Raw genomic sequence first — 23,251 nt, forward strand, 5'->3', positions numbered from 1 at the left:
AAGAAATGTCATCGAAGTGATGTTGACCCTGGAATGATTGTTGGTGCCAGGCGGGGTGGTTTGAGTATCCCAGAAACCGCTGATCTCCTGGGGATTTTCACTCGCGACAGTCTCTAGAGTTTAACAGAGAAGGGCGTGAAAAAACAAAAAAAAAGCCTTGTCAATGAGAGAGCTCAGGGGAGAATGGCCAGACTGGTTCAAGCTGAAGAGCAAGCAACAGTAACTCAAAGTTACAACAGTGGTGTGCAGAAGAGCATCTCTGAAAGTACAGCACGACGACCCTTGAAGTGGATAGGCTACAGCAGCAGAAGAGCATGAACATGCACTCTAATTGCTGTTTCCCCAAAAATAGACTTTATTCATGATAACATATCTATTTGTATCTAATATATCTACATATATATCAGATATGCATATATTATACACGTTACATATATATCTATATATATAAAATCATGAATAAAGTCTACTTTTGGGAAAAAGTAAGCGATTGCTCAGGGAGATAATCGTTATTAAGTGTCTCAAACGCTGCAGCATTTCCTCAGCGATGCTTGTCTGTAGTATGGCTTCGGAGGATTGCTTTCCAGTGTCTGGACGGGATTAGTCGAAGGGGTTGTTCTCGCCCTAAACTGCCTCACGCCTCCCAACCACTCTCCCTTCCTCAACGCGCACATTTCTAACGCCTTTCACTGTCTTATTCTGCCCAGAACCGCGCGGCGCAAACCACCACAAGCCGTGGCAATCGGTGCTTATTGCATTTTGAGAATTCATTAGCTGATACGATCCTTCGATAAGAGGGCCGGCGTCGACCCGTGGATTTTTATGATTTCCATACCGCACGCGCAAACTCCTATGGTAGAATTTATGACCTGCCTTATTACCCATCCCTTGTAAATCCTTGTCAAGTTTCAGTTTTCTTTCGTCTGTATTTATATATTTTTAACCAATTGTGCAGAGCGATCAAAATAGATGCGAGAACACGGCCCGACAGTTTTAAATGTTCTTCACTCCGTCCGTCTCGCCCCGGGGTGTGTGTGTGTGTGTGTGTGTGTGTGTGTGTGTGTGTGTGTGTGTGTGTGTGTGTGTGTGTGTGTGTACTGTAATTAAATGTTTCTCTGTTGTCTGTGTGTGCGCGCGTTTGTGGAGCTGCGACTTTCCCTGTTCCCACGTCCCCTTTCCTCCGTTGGTGACACATTTTATGGCCTCCGATCAAATGAATCGCATTCCTAGAGTGTGTTGGAACTGCGCTGCCCTCTACACCCCCTCCCTCCCGCTCTCTGCATTTTAACGAAGCTCTTAACACGTGGATATTGTTGAAACACACACACTCTCTCTCTCTCTCTCTCTCTCTCCCTCTCTCCATTTCATCGCTGTTTGTATATGACGAGCCGTATGTAAAAAACCCCCCACCCTAACTAATACCGGGACCCCGTGTTAGCCAGATAAGGAACGCTCTGGAGTGCGTGAGCCTTCTGATTAGACACACGGCAAGGAAAAAAAAGAGGGGGCAAAAGAAAGATAATCTCATAAGACAAGCTTCCTTTTCCCAACCCAGGGTCTGAGCACAGAGCACCAGAAGCTGTCATTAACCCACCCGGGGTACAGACTTACATGCCTCAGCCAAGGTAAGCAATGGGCACAAGGGGTCTGGAAGTTCAACATCACCCGAAGCAAGATGCGAAATTAATTTGTCTAAGCGGTGCTGTCGTGTAATAGTAGGAAGAAGCAAACTGCTCTAATCGCCGTGTGCTGTCTCAGACAAGATAGATTTCGATATCTTTGCGTGATTTTCGTTGGGACTGTCAATCAGTTTCAGTGTGTGTATATAATTATCTCCAGACTTCTGCGCGGTTTCTGGCTTAATCTTCTGTGTGCATTTGTGTTTTTTTGTGTGTGTGGCATTCAGTCTTTTATATTTTAAAAAAATGCATTTTCTTTTTCTACCGCGTTGAAGTTGGATCTTTGCAGTAACTCGGCGTTGCTGCGTTTCGATGCTGGCTTACCTTAATTGAGACGCACGATTTGAATTCGTTTAAACAAGTGCACCACCGGGTAAAGGCGTAAGCGCTGCGTTTAAAAATAACAATTGTTGGATAACAGACATTTTCTGGTAATCATACAGAGCACTAAGTTAATTCTCATTGGATTTTACTCTTCCTATTAATAAAATTACACGCTAAAGCGAGACTTTGGTAAATTTCACACGCACTAAACTTTGATCAATGTTAGATTGGCGCAGATGATATTTGTAAATGGCCCGGAGGCTCTGCGATTCTCGACACCAGAACAGGGCAATCCAGATGGTTAGCGTTTGGTAGTAGGATGCATATTTGTGGTTTTGTTGGTCGAATATTGAAGAGGTGGCGATGTTTTGCTTACTGCCTATGTCTTATAATTGCTGGAGTGATCCGATTTAAATGGCTCTCGGGATGGTCTCTCTCTCTCTCATTCCCCCCTCAACTATTCTTTTTTCCTCAGTGTAGAAATGTAACCAGGGCTAGATCAAAATTTCGTGTGAAAAGAGTGGGCAAACCAGTCACGGGTGAACAGAGTCGAACAGCGACACCTTACGGGAGATGGACGAGAGCGAGTGGCTCGGACGACTCTATCGCCCGTTACGCCGCTGGCGTTTAGGGCAGCAATGAAGGACCTTCCGTCTCTACTGGCGTTCGTCGTGTCAGTAGTTTCTTTCCCGGTTTACTGTCAGTCATGGGTGGAGAGTCAGGAAAACCGTCGCACTCGGATAGAGAAGGATTCATCATTGCTGTTTCTGTAACAGTTTTGTTTGACCAAGTCAGGTTGGCCCTAATCTGAACCCCGGGCCCGCACGACTGGTGGACCACTCTTCCTCTGTCCTTTGACCTATTTGGCATGGTTGACCCTACCAAGAGCCAAAGCGCAAAGCCCTGACTCCAGCCAACATAGCTCTCTGAGGAACTCAAGCCTCGAAACGCTGCAGCAAGGTTGCGGTCCTCTTAGAGGGGCTTGGACTCTCCGTGACATTATCTACATCGGGAGAGGGAAATGTGGTCCCCTAAAGCTGCTTGGCCATTCATCATGACTGATCCTTCACCTGTCATACCCCATGTCTCCAGATTGCCTTCCTGTCCAGGGACCTTCTCAATGCAGGAATAAGCACAGCCCCTCAGAGCAGACAATTTACCCTAAGTGAAGAAATACGTTCCCTATCAGCTCTGAATGGCCTATTCCTTATCCTCCACAGGTGGCTCTGAAGGCCAGTTCATAGGGTATATTTGAAGCAGAGTTTGATAGGTTTTTGATTCATAAGGGCAGCAAAGGTTACGGGGAGAAAGCAGGTGAATGGGGTTGAGAGGGATAATAAATCAGCCATGATGGAATGGCAGTGCAGACTCGATGGGCTGAATGGCCTGATTCTCCTCCTATGTCATGTTGTCTTACATTGCCTTAATAGCTGATTTTTGCAAACTCTCTTATAGTCATAGTCATACTTTATTGATCCCGGGGGAAATTGGTTTTTATTACAGTTGCACCATAAATAATAAATAGTAATAAAACCATAAATAGTTAAATAGTAATAAAACCATAAATAGTTAAATAGTAATATGTAAATTATGCCAGTAAATTTTGAAATAAGTCCAGGACCAGCCTATTGGCTCAGGGTGTCTGACCCTCCAAGGGAGGAGTTGTCTCCTGTGTGAAACTGCCAATTATTCAAATTCAATAAAGAGTTCAGGAGGCCGCGGCGACACAGTTGTAAAGAAACTGCTGTAGAGTGAAGCAAAAGAGGTGGGACTAGGCTAGTCGAGCTCTTTCTTTGGGAGAAGGAATTTCTTTAGCCCAAAGGTGGTGAATCTGTGGAATGGATTGATAGGTTCTTAATTAGGAAGGGTGTCAAAGGTTATGGTGAGGATTCAGGAGAATGGGGTTGAGAGGAATAATAAATCCAACAGATGGAATGGCAGAGCAGACTCAATGGGCTGAATGGCCTAATTCTGCTTGTATATCTTGTTCTGAGATTATGATCCCTGGTCATGCAGCATTGGTCAGAGAAACATCCTTCCTGTGTCTAACCTGTGGAACCTTGTAAATTTCATTGAAATGGTGTTGGTAACATCCAGTGGACTTCAACTGTCTGCACCCATGGTTTTAAAATGGGACCTTAAGTTGGGTCCATGAGCTTTCTTCATGTCATGCTAACCATCCTTTGTTTGCTTTGCCCACACAACAGCTGATGCTGAATCATAGCTTTCTGTGCTGTTTCCAACACACGATAAAATCAATTTAAAACTAAAAGACCACTTCAAGTTTCCTCTTACATACTTGCTTTACTGCTGCAGTTTGCTTGATTTCACTGGGCATTGTGTTTTGAGTGACTCAAGGATAAATTGCACATTTTGTTGCTGGTTGAGAGCAATTACTCAAATATTTTAAAATTAATCATGTAGATTGTGAACGAACAAAATTAGCAATGCTTAAAATATGGAATTGAGGGAAATGAGCAGGCTGAAACATTCTGAGACAAACTTCAGACTTTGTCATTTAGCTTTTGGCTGCTTGTAGTGAAATGTATAATTTTATAAATTGGTTGACATTTTAAACAGATTTTCTAAATTGGATATACACTCAGAGGGAAATGGGATCATTAAAATGTGATCTGAAAATTATATAAATCATAATTGCTTATTATTGAATGATTATGCCGATATGTACCACACACTTAAACGTGCATTCCAACAGTTTCAGACCAATATTGACAGTGTATTTATCTTTACCGTTCTCCAATATCCTATCAGAAAGGTTGAAATGGATGCAAGAGCACCTTCACACCATCCGTCACAAGCCAGACTTCCCGGTGGTCAAATATTTTAATTCCCATTCCCATTCTTATTCCCGTTCTGTCGTGTTGATCCATGGCTTCCTCTTGAGCTTTGGAAAGGTGTTATATAAATGCAAGTCTTTGTTGTTTCATAGATCAATATTTATTTCAATATCTTTCTCGGCTTCTCATTCAACTTAACCTCTCCTGCGCCAGAAAGGAACAGAATAGGCTCCCCTAAATATTTGCATTGTCAGGTAAGAAACATATGGCTCTTCAGTAACTGGAGTAAGACATATTGGGTAGGAATCCAATTCCCATTCCCATTCCAACATGTCAATCTTTTGTGCCAAGATGAGGCCACCCTCAGGGTGGAGGAGTAACACATTATATTCTGTCTGGGTACCATCCAACCTGATGGCATGAATATCGATTTCCACTTCCAGTGAACAAATTCCCCTCCCCTCCTCTATTCCCCACTTTGACTTTTCACTTCTTCTCACCAGCCTATTATTTGCCCCTGTGTCCACTCCTCCTTTCCCTTCTCCTACTGTCCACTCTCCTCTCCTACCAGATTCTTTCTTCTCTAGCCCTTGACCTTTCCCATCCACCAGGTTTCACCTATCACCTTCCAGTTAGCCTCTTTCCCCTACCCCCACCCTTTTATTTAGACACCTTCCCCCTTTTCAGTCCTGAAGAGGGGTCTCACCACAAGAGGACAACTGTTTGCTCTTTTCCATTGACGCTACCTGACCTGTTGAGTTCCTCCAGTAATTTTTGTGTGTTGCTTTGAATGCAACGGATGCCTGGATTTACTGAGAAAACTGTTTCACATTGTTGTTAGTTGTCAAAGATGGTTACCATTAAATCCAGCTGGGGGTTCAAGAGCAACATTTTTTAGCCCAAGAATGGTTGTAAAATGGGATCTGCTACTGGTGAGACAAATTGTGTAGATGTGGTAGTGGTGGTTGTCCATTGTGTCCGACGATGACAAGAAACGTGTGCAGGAGAGTTCCTAAAGTAGAAAAGCCATTACACTGGGGAAGTTCCACTCTCTTGACTCAGAAGTCCAGGTCCAGTGGTACAAACACGCATCACAAACTGGGGTCTTTCTTGGCTGCAGTAGATGACCATGTCGTCTTCTGTAACTTGTCCTGCCTTTTTGCTCTCCACAGAGCATTGCGTCACTTTGTTGTTTCATGGACCTCACTGTAGATCTCATCCGCCCAGCCCGCCAGAGCTGACATCACATGCAAGGACAGGCGTGTTCCTCTCTCTCCAGGGTATGAGGTGTAAAGGTAGCTGCAGGACAACGAGCGAGGAAGAAAATGATAGAAAGACAATGAAAAAGGACAACAAGGGCGACTTGATAAAGTGTATAAGATAATAAGGGACATGGATGAAGTGGACAGCCAGAGACTTTCTCCTAGGATGGAAATGGTTAATGCGAAGGTGCATAACTTTAAGGTAATTGGAAGAAAATACAGAGGAGATGCTAGGAATAAGTTTGTTACACAGAGAGTGGTGGGTGTGTGGAATTGTCTGCCAGGGGTGGTGGTATTAGGGACTTCAGGGACATTTTGGAGACTTTAGATAGGAATATGGATGAAAGAAAAATGGTGGGCTATGCAGTGGTGAGGTGTGAAGGGTTAGATTGCTGTTAGAGTAGGTTAAAAAGTTAGCACTACATTGTGAGCCAAAAGGCCTGTACTTTCATGGTCTATGTTGTATGACATGCTGACTGGTTTAGATAATATAAGGTAGATAATGAGACTGATCTCAACTAACAGATACTGGATGGGCCAAATAGTCAGTTTCTATGCTGCAAGCCCTGTATTTCTATGATCTCTGTTCCATTCCAGCCAAACCCCAAATTGAACATGTTGCTGTCCCCAATAAGCCTTGTGCAACTCGGAGATCAGCTGTTGCCCATGTTATTGGCATACATCCCATTGGAAGGCACCACATTCACAACCAGAATATAACTTTTTCCCTGTGGACAGGAAAATTATAGCAGCAGGCTGGGGTTATGTGCTTTGGAACACAGGGGGGCTGAGGGAGACTTCCTGAGGTGTGTAAAATTATGAGGTTCCTTAATGGAGAAAATAAGATGGATTGTTATTTGCTTAGCAAATGGGGCAGAAACCAAGAGGCGTGAATTTGAAATATCGATGGAAGGATTAGCGAGGTGAGAGGGAAAGAGATTTTCACCCAGATGGTGGTAGAAGTCTGGAATTCACTGTCTGAGAGGCTGGTAGAGGCAATAAACCTTTAGCACATTTCAAATGTAATAGGAGGTGTAATTTCAGGCCTATTGACTAAGTGCTGAGCGATGGAACTAGGCAGCTCCTTTACAATTAGCACGCACGCGATGGGCTGAATTACCTTCTCCGCTACTATGAATGTTCTACGATTCTATAATTCCATCTTTGAAGCTAACTGCCAAAAGATTTTTTTTAAATGAGCTTTATTTGTCACACATATATTGAAATATCAAAATTCACAGTGAACTTTGCATCGGGAAACAACACAATCTGTCCAAAGGTTGTACTGGGGGAAGCCCAAAGGCATCGGCACACTTCCAGTGCCAACATAGCATGCCCAGAATCCTAACCCTAACCATAGGTCTTTGGAATGTGGGAGGAAATAAAAACACCCAGAGGAACCCCACAGATCACAGGGCGAACATACAAACTCCTTACAGATTGTGTGGGAATCGAACTCTTATAAGTGATCGCTTGCGCTGTAAAGCAGTTGTGCTAACCGCCACACTGCCGTGTCGCCACCAGTCTTTTTTCTTTCAAAATCTTCTCATTGTTCTTCGCCTTACCCATGCCTTGACAGCTTGTCACCACCCCAACTTCTCTGCATGAAACCCCTCCCAGCATATTTGTCTGTTCGTACAGCAAAGTGTCTTATGGAGAGAGAAAGTTTGAGACTGTCATCTTGGTTCTTTGCATTAAGGTTATCCAAATTGGCGGAAGGACCATAGGATTTACTTTGCACTTGTGTTTCAATATTTCATCTATGTTTTTAATAGTAAATTGAAGATAATTGTTAAAAGAACAAGTTATTTCAAGCACCACTGCTTTGTTCAAAAACGCACAGGCTGGGTAAGCGGTGAGAACACATACAATAGGGAAAGCTGCTGTGGAGCGAAGCGAAAGACAAGGAACTGGGCTAATAGAGCTCTTTCATTTGGAGGAGGAATTTCTTTAGTTAGAAGCTGGTGAATTCATTGCCTCAAACAACTGTGGAGGCCAAGTCACTGGGTATATTTAAAGCAAAGCTTGATAGGTTCTTGATTAGTAAGGGCATCAAAGGTTACAGGGAGAAGATAGGAGAATGGGGTTGAGAGGGATAATAAATCAGCCATGATGGACTAGTGGGAGCAGACTCATTGTGTGGAATGGCCTAATTCTGTGTCCTATGGTCTTATGATCTTCCAAGTGCTCACACAAGATCAACTGGCTGAATGGCTAATTCCTGTCTGTTCAATATCACTGGCATATGTCATGAAATGTGTTGTTCTGCAGCTGCAGTACATTGCAATACAGAATAACAAAAACTATAAATTACAATAAGTATATATTTTTAAAATAAATTAATTATGTAGTGCAAAAAAGAGGGAAAACTGCTGAGGTGGTGTTCATGGGTTCGTTATCCATTCAGAAGTCTGATGGCAGAGGGGAAGAGCTGTTTCTAAAATGTTGAATGTGTGTCTTCAGGCTCCTGTATCTCCTCCTTGATGATAGCATTGAGAAGAGGGCATGTCCTGGGTGATGGTGTCCTTAACGATGGATGCCGCCTTTTTGAGGCATCGCCTTTTGAAGGTGTTCTGGTCGCTGGGGAGGCTGGTACCCATGATGGAACTAGTTTTCTTTTGTTTTTATTGAATGAACTTTGAGTGGAGCGGTGGGATACCAAATCCTTGACTGTGAGGAACTGGCAAAGTAATACAGCTGGCTGTCTGTTTCCGATTATCATAAAAATATGCAACATGTATATAATTTGATGTCTCCATCACTGTTGCATTTGGGAAAATATTGTGGTTTGCATTTTTTGTCTGGTTCAGTGACACCGAGCACAATAACTAGACTTAAGCTATGAGGTGCTCATTGGCAAAAAGTAAACAGGGTAACTTAAAGCTTTGAATATCAGATAAACATTTAATTTAAAGTTTTCTATCACTGTTGTTGCCGGCTAGTGGTGTTGTGGCATCAGCACCGGACTGGTCCCGGGTTCAAATCCAGCCGGTTCCTTGCGTGCTTTCCATCCGTGCTGGATTGAGTGTCGACCTGGCAACTCTGCCTCGTCAAAAAAAAACAGACAAAATGCTGAAGAAACAGCAAGGTTTCTGCATGATGCGCCACAAGGCACGGAGAGGAAGAACATAGTCACCGTTGCCAAGTCAAAGCTTAGTCATAAACCCTTTGTTGTGACTCTCCACTTAAAACAAATGTTCTTAACCTGGGGTCCAACCCCTCAGAGGCTTGTGGATAGATTCCAGGGGGTCCGTGAACTTGGATCGGGGGAAAAAAAATACATTTTTGTTTTCACTAACCTCTAACAGAAATTTAGTATTTCCTTCAATTATGAATGCAGGCAACAAACAATAGTAGCACTAGTAGTACCTATGACTTTGTCACCAATCTAAATCACAAATATTTTCGTATCACATTACAGTTGTTACAAAATTTTCAAAGTATTGTTTACGGCATGCTCATCACTAACTTGAAATTATGGGACCTATTTAATGTTTTACTAAAGAAGTACATATATTATTATATTCCAAATTTAATATTTTCATCACTATATTTGAATATAATTGGTTTATTTGGTAATCCTATGTATTTTACTCGATATATTGAAATATATTATTCTGAGAAGGCTTCACCAGACTACCAAAGGCGTCCATGGCATAAAAATGGTTAAGAAACCCTGACTTAAAGGAATTCCCACACCAATGTATTTTCCTCATTGTCTAGAAGGGCCATTGAGATACAGTGAGATCGTGAAAGGCATAGCTGAATGGTGATATTTTCTCTTCCGACGAGTAGACCCATGATTGTGCACAGCCATTTAAATCTGGCCCTGTGAGCTGTGAGCTCGCCAAATGGAAATAATTCATTCTCTGCCACAGGAAACAGTTGAGGCCAGTTCGTTGGCTATATTTAAGAGGGAGTTAGACATGGCCCTTATGGCTATAAGGGATCAGGGGGTATGGAGGGAAGGCTGGTGCAGGGTTCTGAGTTGGATGATCAGCCATGATCATACTGAATGGCGGTGCTGGCTGGAAGGACCAAATGGTGGTGCTGGCTTGAAGGGCCGAATGGCCTACTCCTGCACCTATTTTCTATGTTTCTATGTTTCTATGTTCCATCTGTAGTTGTATTCTAATACAAATGAACACAAAGTGTCAACAGCATAATCCATGAGCTCGTGGGATTCCTCCAGGTGCTCCAGGTTCCTCCCACAGTCCAAAGACATACCAGTTGGTAGGTTCTTCGATCATTGTAAATTGTCTCATGATTAGGCTAGGGTTAAATTGGGGGTTACTGGGCAGCACGGCTCAAAGGGACAGAAGGGCCTACTCTGCGCTGTATCTCAATAAGCAAATTGTCAAGGCAAGTAATGGAGCCAAGGTTCAGTTTTGCCCTGATCTCTGTGAAAGGAGGACAGACATGAAGACCCATAGAGTTACAGGATAGATCCCATAAAAGCCTGTGTTTGTGCACGTCTCCCTAGCGGCACCACAGCCTGGTATGGAAACTTGTCCTGGACCCACCATATAAACACTATTGTGAAGAAAGCACGACAGCACCTCTACTTCCTCAGGAGTCTGTAGGAGTGTGGCATGTCATCAAAAACCTTGGCAAGCTTCTATAGATGTGTGGTGCTGACTGGCTGTATTACGACCTGTTCAGCAGAAAATCCTACAAGAGGTAGTGGATTCGGCCTAGTACATCATGGGTTAAACCCTCCCAACCATTGAGCACATCTACATGAAACGTTGCTGTAAAAAAGCAGCATCCATCATCAAAGATCCTCACCACCCAGGTCATGCTCTTTTCTCGCTGCTGCCATCAGGTAGAAGGTACAGGTGCCTCAGGACTCGCGCCTCCAGGTTCAAGAACAGTTACTACCCCTCAACCATCAGGCTCTTGAATAAAAGGGGATAGCTACACTCATTTAAGGACTCTGTCATATTGTTACTCATGCTCGTTATTTATTGCTATTTATTTCTGCATTTGCACCATTTGTTTACAGTTTATCGTTCCCGACGTTTACAATTTACAGTTACTGTTCTATAGATTTGCTAAGTATGCACGCAGAAAAAGAATCTCAGAGTTGTATTTGATGACATGATAATAAATTTTACTTTGAACTTTGAACTTTGAAGTGTACAGAAAGGGGTGAATACAGCGCAGTCCATCACAGGAAAAGCAAACCCTACCCCTGAGCACATCTACAAGGAACACTGCCACAAGAAAGCAGTATCCATCATCAGGGACTCCGTCCCCACCATCCAAGTCATGATCTCTTCTTGCTGCTGCCTTCAGGAAGGAGGTACAGGAGCCTTAGGTCCCACACTACCAGGTCCAGGAGCAGTCACTATTCTTCAACCATCAGGCTCCTGAACCAGCGTGGATAACTTCACTCGCCTCAACACTGAACCGATCACTGAACACAACCTACAGACTCACTTTCAAGGACTCTACAACTCGTATTCTCAGCCTTATTTATTTCCTTGTTTATTTATTATTTTTGTACTTGTCTTCTTTTTTTTACACATGGGTTGTTTGCCCATCCTTGTGTGCAAGGAAATTGATCCCAGGGTTGTATATGGTGATATCTATGTAATATATTTACTTTGAACTTTGAAACTAGATGGTGTTAAAGTTCAGGTTTGGTGTTAAAGTTCAGGTTTGCCATTAAAGTTAAAGTCTGTCTTATAGGCTCATCAGGGTGGTGCTTATGCCAGTTTCCGTGGCGTGAAGCGACTGAGAGTACGAGACTCTTCCCCCACCGCCGGATAGGATGCCAGTCTATCGCCAGGTTGGCCCCCAGCATTTTGCTGGTACCAAATTTTTGGGTGGGTGGACTGGAGCAGTGTGTGTGGTTAAGTGCCTTGCCCAAGGACACAACACGTTGCCTCAGCTGGGGCTCGAACTCACGACCTTCCAGATCGCTAATCCAACGCCTTAACCACTTGGCCATGTGCCATACTCAGATTTGCCATGCTTTCGTAGAAAGAAGGAGCCAGAGGTTGATTCAGCACAGTTCCCATAATCCTGTCTCGTTTGCCTGTATTTGGTCTTTTATATCCTTCTAAATCAGGGGTTCCAACCTTTTTTATGCCAAGGACCAATAACATTAAGCAAGGGGTTCTTGGGCCCCAGGTTGTGAATCCCTGCTGTAAACCTTTCCAATTCATGTTCCTGTCTAAGAGTGTTTTAAATATTATTAATGTACCTGGCTCAACAGTTGCCCCTCAGATTCTTACTAAATCTCTCCTTCTCACTTTAAACCTACTGTATGCCCTGTAGTTTTAAATCCCCAAGCCTGGGAAAGAGATGATACACTTACACTCTATCTGTTCCTGACTGGTCTTGGCCATATGTATGTTCTTACGTTGAATGTGGATACCACTGTAAATGTCACACTGCAGGTTTCATGCAGATTTTTCTGCTCATTAATGTACTTTTTTTTTGTCTTTATATCAAGTTCCACTGAGAATGTCTTCAAGAGCGTTAATCTTTAAGGAAAGATTTTACTGGGGAACAGGTTAACAAATAGAACATCATTTCCAGCACTACAATTATTCTGGGCCCTACCTCACCCCCTGGATTCAAAGCTGAAAGTAAATTTATAATCAAAATATTTACCATGTATGGTACCATTTACTATCTTAAAATTCATTCTCTTGCAGGAAAAAAGAAATACAGGTAGAATTTTACAAGAAACCAAAGAGTGACAAACACCAAAAGAAGACAAGCTATGTAGATAAAAACGCTGAGAACACAAGATGTAAATAGGTCTTGAAAGTGAGTCTGTAGGTTGTAGAATCAGTTCAGAGTTGTGCTGAGTGAAGTTATCCACACCGGTTCACGTTGCAAGATATCCTACACTGGTAGTACTGAGAGAAAATAGATGGACATAATAAATGTCCATCTATTATTCCTCCTTAATAATAGATGGACATTTCAACAAAGGAGGAACAAGAAAATAATAAACATTCATATAATGCATACTTTCTTACAACACCAAGTGTTCTTTCCACCTTTGTGAAAGACATTGAGCTTATGTTCGTCATTCTTTTCAAATCATTCCTTTTCAAGGAGCTTTCTTTCTCTTTTGTGTTATTTCAATAGCTGAAATAAAGGCCAGTCCCAGATTATGAACACCTGATATATAGACATACAAACAAGCTCCAACAATATTATTAAATCCAAATCCAAACTGATTAGATTTAATATTATTAAATACAGAACTCCAAAGCAAGCACTTATTTTGTTCCTATGAACAGCTGAACTATACTCAGTGGCCACTTTATTAGGTACACCTGCTCATTAATGCAAATATCTAATCAGTCGATCATGCAGCAGCAACTCAATACATAAGAGCATGTAGACATGGTCAAGAGGTTCAGTTGTTCAGACCAAACATCAGGATGGAGGAGAAATGTAGGTCTAAGTGGAATGATTGTTGGTGCCAAACCAGGTGGTTTGAGTGTCTCAGAAACTGCTGATCTCCTGGGATTTTCACACACAACAGTCTCTAGAGTTGACAGAAAATGGTGGAAGAAACAAAAGTTGTCCCGTGTCCGGCAGTTCTGTGGGCAAAAGTGCCTTGTTAATGAGAGAGATCCGAGGAGAGTGCTCAGACTGGTTCAAGCTGACAGGAAGACAACGGTACTTCAAATAACCGCACATTACAACAGTGGTGTGCAAAAGCACATCTCTGAACTCACAACACTTTGAATTTTGAAGTGGCTGGGCTACAGCAGCTGAAGACCATGGACACACACTCAGTGGCCGCTTTATTAGATACAGGAGGTACCTAATAATGAGGCCACTGAGTATAATTTTCTCTCCTCTCTCTCTCTCTCTGCACTTTTGGTAGTTGTTCTCTCTTATCAGTCTGATGTGTTTTTGATGCATTGTGCATATTGAGTGACATTTGTGTGTTTTTCCACTTATGGCCAAAATCAACTCATGGTGCCTGTAAAACCGGAACCTGTTTGTTACCTGGGGATGGCTATAACTGAAAATTGAACCCCTTGCAAGCTGCAGATAGACTCTGCAATTTAAAATGCGCCATCTTCATAAACATTTCCAGAGACTGACTGAACTTGAATAACCCACAGTCCCTTTGATCTCCACCAATCCCACAACCCTGCAAGATCTCTGTGCTTCTCCAGCTCTGGCCTCCTGATCATCCCCAGATTTAATGATGCACCTCACGCTCTAACAGCTACCATCCTTCCCATGTGAAACTCTATTGTTAAATCTCTCTTCATTTTCTCTTTTAACGCATCGTCTTAAAGTCTCCTTCAGCCCTGTCCTATTGGCGCCACGGTGGCGTAGTGGTTAGCGCGATGCTATTACAGCCCAGAGTTCAATTCCGCTGCCATCTGTAAGGAGTTTGCACGTTCTCCCCATGAACTGCGTGGGTTTCCTCCAGGTGCTCTGGTTTCCTCCCACAGTCCAAAGACATACCAGTTAGTCATTGTACGTTGTCCTGTGTCCAGGCTAGTGTTAAATAAGTGAGTAGCTGGGCAATGTGACTCATAGAGCTCGATGACGTTCCCCTGTGCTGTCTGAAATAAATAAATAAATAATATCTCCTTATGTGTCTTAGTATTTATCTTTGTTTGAGGACACTTATGAAGTACTTCAAATCAATTCTGTTAGATTTAAAGTGCTGTATAAAAATATTGTTATAATTCTCTATTTGGGGCAGCACGAGAGTGTAGCAGTGTAACGCTTTACAACGCCGGAGGCCCCAGTTCAATTCCCGCCGTATTGTGTGTTATTTCTCTGGGTGCTCCGGTTCCCTCCCACACCCCAAAGGCGTAGGGATTAGTAGGTTCACAGGTCACTTGGTTGTAGCTGTGCGGCACGGGTCTCCCTGAGCTGGAAGGGCCTGTTAATGCGCTGTATCCCTAACTTAAATAAATAAGATAAAATTTGCTTTCAAAGGAAATTACTCTTATAGAGACATAAACAAGTGCTGCAGAGTCTGTGCTTGTCTAAAGCCCATCCTCCCTCAAATTTTGAAAGCAGTTTAAAAAACCTTACCGCACTTTTGCTAGTTATTCTCAGGTGAGATATGAATTATTTAAAACTCAGCTTTGAAAATCCTTCAGGCTGGTGACTGCATCAGAAGAATCCTTGCAAAGATCAAATAAGATGGAATTGCTTTTTCAATTAGATAAATTGTAGATATTCTGGCTGTTTCAGATTTTTGGGCATTAGCTCAGATACAGTCTGGAACTAATTCAATGTATAACTCTGGAAGACCAGTAATCTGTCTGAGACCTTTACCCCAATAATTGCTTAAATTAAGTTATGATTACAAAATCAACATGAGCCAAGTCCCTTTCATCTGCCATCTTCTGTGTTCATTGGCTCACTGTAGCTCCTCTACAGCTATGCCAAATTTCTCTTTTTAACAGATTAACTTTCCTTGTCTCATGGACATTGAAATGTACCGTGAAATGCGTCAACGACCAACACAGTCCGAATGTGTGCCCATGCACATCGCCGTGTCTGCAGCACCAACGTAGCATGTTCTCAGCTCACTAACCCTGACCCATAAGTCTTTGGAGTGTGGGAGGAAACTGGAGCACCTGGAGCAGACCACGGCAGTCACAGGGAGGATGTACAAACACCTTACAGACAGGGGCGGGAATTGAACTCCGATCACTGGCACTGTGAAGTGTTATGCTACCCACTTAATTCACTTGCTTTCCAGTTTTTCCTTGCATTTGTTTTTTCTTTCCATATCTGTTAAACCTACAGCATCTATGTTGACCCCAGTCTGGAGCCTGGTGCATCTCCAGTTTTCATCTCTGTACCACTGGCAGCCAATGCTTTGTATTCCCTCTGCTTAAACCCTCGTTTAAGCTCAGCCTCGTGCTCGTCCTCCTTTCAAGCACTCACTAGGATGCACCTCCTTAACCAGGCTTCAGCTGCCTGCCGTAATATTTTCCTTAAGTATTAATCCACCAACTGGAGCAGCGCAGTAGTGTGGCAGCTGGCGTTCAATTCGGCCACTGTCCGTAGGAAGCTTGTACATTCTCCCTGTGGCCGTGCTGTTTGCCTCCAGGTGCTCCAGTTTCCTTCCGCATTCCAAAGTCGTACGAGTTAGGGTTAGTGACTTGTGGGCATGCTATGTTGGTGCTGAAAGCCTGGTGGCATTTGCAGTCTGACCCCAGAGCATATTTGGATTATTTCGGATCTCCCCCTCCCCCTCCCACTTTCAAATCTCTTACTAGCTCTTCTTTCAGTTAGTCCTGACGAAGGGTCTCGACCCGAAACGTCGACTGTACCTCTTCCTAGAGATGCTGCCCGGCCTGCTGCATTCACCAGCAGCTTTTATGTGTGTTGCTTGAAATTCCAGCGTCTGCAGATTTCCTCGTGTTTGCATATTTGGACTGTGTAGGCCATTGATGCAAACGATGCATTTCCTGTATGTTTCGATATACAGTACATGTGACACATAAAGCGAATCTTTTTTTAATCTTTCTAAAATCCTGTTTGGGCTTGTGGAAAGTCTAAGCTGATACTGGTGTGATACGAAGGAGGACCTACCCTGTATTCAGTTCTGTTATTGAGTGAGGCTTCTTCTGATCGTTGCGGGCTCTTTGGCATTATTTCACAGAATTTTAACCTCAATATCCCTGTGTGATATTTATTCCTCTGCCAACATCATCACGGCTCGGTAGCACAGTGGTCAGCACAACGTTTTACAGTACCAGCGACCCGGGTTCAATTCCCACTGCTGTCTGTAGGGAGTTTGTATGTTCTCCCCGTGACCGCATGGGTTTCCTCCGGGTGCTCCGGTTTCCTCCCATAGTCCAAAGATGTACCGGTTGATAGCTTAATTGGTCATTGTAATTGTCCCATGATTAGGCTAGGGTTAAATCGGGGGTTGCTCGAAGGGTCAGAAGGGTCTATTCTGCACTGTATCTCAATAAAATAAAAAAATTTAAGAAGCTGATAATAGGATGGGTTATTTATGTCTGAAACATAAAAGTAAAGGTGGGCTGCTGAGGCTTTATAAGATGCTTCATCAGACAACTTTTGGAAGATAGTGAGCAATTTTGGCCCCCTGTATCTAAGGAAAGATGTGCTAGCCCTGGAGGGAATCCACAGGAGGCTTACCAGAATGATTCAGGGAATGAAAGGCTTAACATAGAATATAAGGTGTATTTTTGGCTTCAGGCCCATACTTACAGGAGTTAGGATGAGGGGAGATCACATTGAAACCAACTAAATATTTAAAGGCCTGGATACTGTGGACACGCTGAGGGTGTTTCTATTAGCAGCAGTTTCTGGGATACGAAGGCACAGAATAAAGAGATGTCCTCTTAAAACTGAGATAAAGAGAAATTTTGGCAGTCAGAGGGTGGTGAATCTGTGGAATTTGTTTCCAATTCATCATGTGTATTTAAAGCAGAGATTAATCAGTTCTTGAATTGTAAAGAGGGGTAAAGATTACAGGAAGGAGGTGGGAGAATGGGGTTGAAGAATAAAATGAGCTGGGAATTAATGGCAGAACAGACTGGATGGGCCAAATGGCCTAATTCTATTCCTATATCTATTAGGCTTGTGGATTTTCTAAGGTAGAGGGCTGCCCCTTACCTGACAATAGGCAGTGTGATGGTGAAGCAGTTAGTGCTGCTGCCTCTCAGCTGCACGAACTTGGGTTTGATCTTAGTCACAGATACTGCACGTGTTGGAGTTTGTTCATCCTCTCTTTGCCCATGTGGACTTTCTCTTGGTCCTCCAGGTTCCTCCTGCATCCCACAGAGGTATTGGTGAGTTGACTCAGCACCGTAAATTACCCCATAGGGTATTTTTATCTACTTAGAGATACAGTGTGGAACAGGCCCTTCCAGCCGAACAAGCTGGCTGCCCAGCAGCCCACCAATTTAACTCTCGCCTAATCGCAGAACAGTTTATAATGACCAATTCGCCCGCTAACCAGTACGTTTTTGGACTGTGGGAGGAAACGCACCCAACCACTGGGGGAACGTACAAAACTGCTGACTGTGGGCGCTGGAATTGAACTCTGAACTCCCAACGCCCCGAGCTGCAATAGTGTCGCACTAACTGCTACACTGTTGTTGTTGTTCGTCCTTCGTAGTCGAAGATGACCATGGCTTCAAAGTCAAATGGGAGATTGGTGGCTGTGGGTCCGGAGGTGACTGATGAGGCCAATCCGGGCCCTGAAGGCTCGCCCACATGTGGGACACAAGTGGGTGGGTGCTGTCGTGGCAGTGGATGCTGCTCGGGCCTTGCGCACAGCACGCTTTCGTTGGGCCTCGATGATGCGCCTGACTTCAGCTGCACGGGCTCCTGTGGTGATCTTGCTGCGCCAAGCTGGACGGTCGAGGGCAAGCGTCTCCCATGTGTTGATGTCGACACCCAGGCCTTTGAGGGACGCTTTTAGGCAGTCTTTGTAACGTTTCTTCTGCCCCCCGACTGAGCTACTGTGGCGCCTTCCACGGGTGCCTTAGTGGTAAAAAGAATCAGACTATGGGCATGTGAGCACTTAATGACAATGAGTTCAAGGAATGTTTTATTGGCTGTTTGAAAGACCTTGAAATCATGAAAGGTGTGATAGAAATTCAAGTCGTTCTTTCTGTGCCTTGATGTTATAGAAATGTAAGTTCTTCTCTCTGTGCCTTTATGTTAGCCTCTTTGATAGTCCACCTGTGAAGCGTTTTGGAACTTTTCATCGCATTGCCAAATAAATAGCGCATTGTTGTCGATTATGGGAATTCCCACTAGTCACGTTACCAAGCTTTGGAATACAGGAGAGCAGAACAGTCTCACTTTTCAAAGGATAATGTCTACCTATGACTCTGCTGCCCAACAGGTGCATCAATACTTTCTAGAGACGACACAAGCTGAAGTGATCAATTTGACATAGGCGCAGAATTAGGCCATTTGGCCCATCAAGTCTGCTCCGCCACTCGATTATGGCTGATTTATACAGTATTCCCACTCAACCCAAATCTTCCATTTTCTCCCTGTAACTTCCGGCATCCTTACTAATCAAAAACATATCAACTTCCACTATATTTATTTATTTATTGGCATATAACGAAGAGTAAGCCAGCTAGTAAACACCGATTTAATCCTGATCTAATCATGGGGCAATTTCCAATGACCAATTAACCTGCCAACTGGTACTTCTTTGGAATGCGGAAGGCACCCGGAGGAAATCCATGTGGTCACGGGGAGAACGTACAAACTCCTTGCAGGCATTTCAAGGAACTTGGCCTCCACAGATGTATATGGCTATGAATTCCATAGCTACGCCACTCTCTGGTTAAAGAAATTCCTCCTAATCTCTGTTGTAGTGGGATGTACTTCTATTCTGAGGCTGTACCCTCTCTTCCTCTCCATGTCCACTTTATCTTGGCATTTCAGTTTAACTAACTTAATTTAACAACTCTGGTTGTTAGTGGCCTTCCCAATCTTAGGGTTCCTGGAAGAAGATTATCAATCAGAAGATGGGAAGACTTGATTGTAATCTGTGCAGAACTTGCATGTGGCATTTTTGTGACCTTCTTCAAATTCTCACTATGTTTAATCAGGCTCAATTCAGACTACCGCCAGCCTGAGCACATCGAAGGACAATTTCTACTGTAAGGTTGGATTGGAGAAGGTGGGATTGATCCCCTTCAAGCAAAGAAAGCTGAGAATTTGACACAAGATTGTAACTAGCTTGGATATGATAAGTAGAACAAAGCTGGTTCCATTAGCAAGTCATTCAAGGATCAACAGATCACAATTTTCAAATTTTGGACGGAGATACAGAAATAGTTGGCCAGTGGTGTCGGGCACCAGCACTGTACTTTGAGGACTTTTATGTCATAATGCGCAGAAGGGCTTTACCACGATGCTGCCTGGATTAGAGGGCATGAGCTAAAAGGTGAGGTTGGACAGACTTTGATTGTCATCTTGAGCATCAGAAGCCAAGGGGAGACCTGATAAAACTATGAGTGGGATATAAGTTTAGACAGTCAATGTGTTCCTGCCAGGGTTCAAAAGTCTCTGGCCGTCCACTCCATCTATGCCTCTTATCATCTTGGACACCTTTATCAAGACTCCTTTCACCTTCCTTCTCTCGAGGTAGAAAAGCCACAGCTCACTGAACTTATCCTCATAAAGCCTGCTCTTTAAACCGGGCAGCATCCTGGTAAATCTCCTCTGCACTCCCGCTAAAGTTTCCACATCCTTTCTACAATGAGGCGATTGTAACTGAACATGATATTCCAGGTGTGGTCTAACCAGAGATTTATAGAGCTGCAACATCATCTCGTGGCTCAGAATCAGAATCAGGTTTATTATCACCGGCGTGTGACGTGAAATGTGTTAACTTAGCAGCAGCAGTTCAATGCAATACATTATATAGAAGACGAAGAAAGTGAAGTGAGGTAGTGTTGAAGGGTTCAATGTTCCTTTAGTAATCGGATGGCAGAGGGGAAGAAGCTGTTCCTGAATCACTGAGTGTGTGCCTTCAGGCTTCTGTACCTCCTACCTGAAGGGAACAATGAGAAAAGGGCATGCCCTGGGTGCTGGGGGTCCTTAATAATAGATGCTGCCTTTCTCAGACACTGCTCCTTGAAGATATCCTGGGTACTTTGTAGGCTAGTACCCAAAATGGAGCTGACTAAATTTACAACCCTCTGCAGCTTCCTTCGGTCCTGTGCAGTAGCCCCAACCCCCATACCAGACAGTGATGCAGCCTGTCAGAATGCTCTCCACAGTACAGCTATAGAAGTTTTTGAGTGTATTTGTTGATATACCAAATGTTTTCAAACTCCTAAAGAAGTATAGTCACTGTCTTGCCTTCTTTATGGCTGCATCAATATGTTGGGACCAGGTTAGGACACCCAGGAAATTGAAACTGCTCACTCTCTCCACTTCTGATCCCTCTATGAGGATTGGGTGTGTGTTCTTTTGTCTTACCCTTCCTGAAGTCCACAGTCAGCTCTTTCATCTTACTAAAGTTGAGTGCAAGGTTGAAGTCAATCCCCCTACTAATGAAGGCCTGCACACCATTCCTAACAACCATAACAACTTGCGCAGCAACTTTGTGGGATCTATGGATGTAGACCCTCTCTTTCTCCACACTGCTCAGAATACTGCCACTGTATTCTGCTTTCTGGTGAAATTGTGTTAAATTTGGCATCGTGCAGGGAACAGACTTTGCGGACTAGAGGGCCTACTCCTGCGTTGTACTTTCAATGTTCTATAATAATCTGTGATTCTCAGAGCTGTTCACAGCGTAAGCACACATTCCAATCCCTGGCATGGCCCAGAGGTCACAGCAAGCCAATTCTATAAGTAGGTATGCGGAATGTGTGCAGAACAAATAGATCAAGAACTTCAAACTGATTTCTTTTATTTATTCACAGGATATGGGCGTCACTGACAAAGCCAGTATTTGTTGCCTATCCCTAATAATTAAAACATAGAACACACTATTGAATAGTACAGTACAGGAACAGGCCCTTCAGCCCACAATGTCTGTACTGAATTGACTTTATTACTTACATCCTTCATATACATGAGGAGTAAAAATCTTTATGTCATGTCTCCGACTAATTGTGCAATGTACAATTTGTAGTCATTTGTAACAAATAGTATGTACAACAGGACAGTCAATATAACATAGAAATACAATTGTATTAGCATGAATTAAGCAGTCTGATGGCCAGGTGGAAGAAGCTGTCCCGGAGCCTGTTGGTCCTGGCTTTTATGCTGTGATACCGCTTCCCGGATGGTACAGTTGGAAAAGTTTGTGGTTGGGGTGACTTGGGTCCCCAATGATCCTTCGGGCTCTTTTTACACACCTGTCTTTGTAAATGTCCTGCGTGAGTGGGAAGTTCACATCTACAGATGTGCTGGGCTGTCCACACCACTCTCTGCAGAGTCCTGCGATTGAGGGAGGTACAGTTCCCATACCAGGCAGTGATGCAGCCAGTCAGGATGCTCTCAATTGCGCTCCTGTAGAAAGGTCTTAGGATTGAGGGGGCCCATACCAAACTAAACCACATGATCCATATCCCTCCATTCCCTGAATGTGTCTACATAAATCCCTCTTAAACATCACTATCACATTTTCCTATATTAAAGATCACTATCATTCCTGAAACTAAGAGGTTTTAAAGGGTATTTCAGAAGGCAGCTGAGAATCAGGAAGTTTGCAATGATTCGAGTCAGACCGCATAAATTGGCAGAATTTCTTCCCAAAAAGATATGGGTGAACCAACAGAACTTTCCAATATGGTCACGTCCATCAGATTCAAATTTATTATCAATAACATACATTCAGTGGCCACTTTATTAGAAGTGCCTGTACACCTGCTCATTAATGCAAATATCTAATCAGCCAATCATGTGGCAGCAACTCAATGCATAAAAGAATGCTGACATGGTCAGGAGGTTCAGTTCTTGTTCAGACCAAATATCAGGATGGAGAAGAAATGTGATCTAAGTGACTTTGACCATGGAATGATTACTGATGCCAGACAGAGTGGTATTGTGTATCTCAGAAACTTGATCTTCTCGGATTTTCACACAGAACATCTCTAGACTTTACAGAGAATGGTGTGATAAACAAGAAAACGTCCTGCGAGCGGCTGTTCTGTGGATGAATACGCCTTGTTAGTGAGAGAAGTAAAAAGAGAATGGCCGGACAGGAAGGCGACAGTAACTCAAGTAACCACGTGTTACAACAGTGGTGTGCAGAAGAGCATCTCTGAATGCACAACACATTGAAACTTGAAGTACGTGGGCCACAGCAGCACTGGGTTCCAGTCGTATACCTAATAATGCGGCCACTGAGTGGTACATTATGAAATTCATTGTTTTACAGTAGCAGTACAATGCAATACAGAAAGCATGCTATAAATTATAATAAGAAATATATATAAAAAAGATTAGTAAGTAGCAAATAAAGAGACCAAAAAATAGTGAAGTAGGGTTCATAGTCCGTTCGGAAATCTGATGGGGGAGGGAAAGAACCTGTTCCTAAAATATCGAATGTGTGTCTTCGGGCATCTGTATCTCCTCCCTGATGAAAGTAATGAGATGACATGTCTTGGATGGCGAGGATCCTTAACAATGGATGCCACCCTCTAATAGCATCAACTTTTGAAGATGTCCTCAATGCTTGCAAACGTCGTTACTAATATTAGCCTTT

At 43.3% G+C, this 23,251-nt stretch overlaps 1 protein-coding gene across 2 annotated transcripts in view; it reads left to right on the forward strand.

Moving 5' to 3' along the window:
* The first annotated feature begins 812 nt into the window (after positions 1–812).
* LOC134355752 (repulsive guidance molecule A-like) overlaps positions 813–23,251 on the forward strand; it is a 68,135-nt gene continuing 45,696 nt past the window's right edge. The window contains exons 1-2 of one of the 2 annotated variants that reach the window (XM_063066109.1): positions 813–855; positions 1,556–1,625. In XM_063066109.1, coding sequence (XP_062922179.1) covers positions 1,612–1,625 — 14 coding nt within the window. In that variant the 5' untranslated portion in view covers positions 813–855; positions 1,556–1,611. Of the gene's footprint in view, positions 856–1,388; positions 1,626–23,251 lie in introns of those variants that run through there. The other variant, XM_063066107.1, reaches the window with a different exon arrangement.

Source organism: Mobula hypostoma, chromosome 13 (assembly GCF_963921235.1).
Source record: "Mobula hypostoma chromosome 13, sMobHyp1.1, whole genome shotgun sequence".
NCBI lineage: Eukaryota > Metazoa > Chordata > Chondrichthyes > Myliobatiformes > Myliobatidae > Mobula > Mobula hypostoma.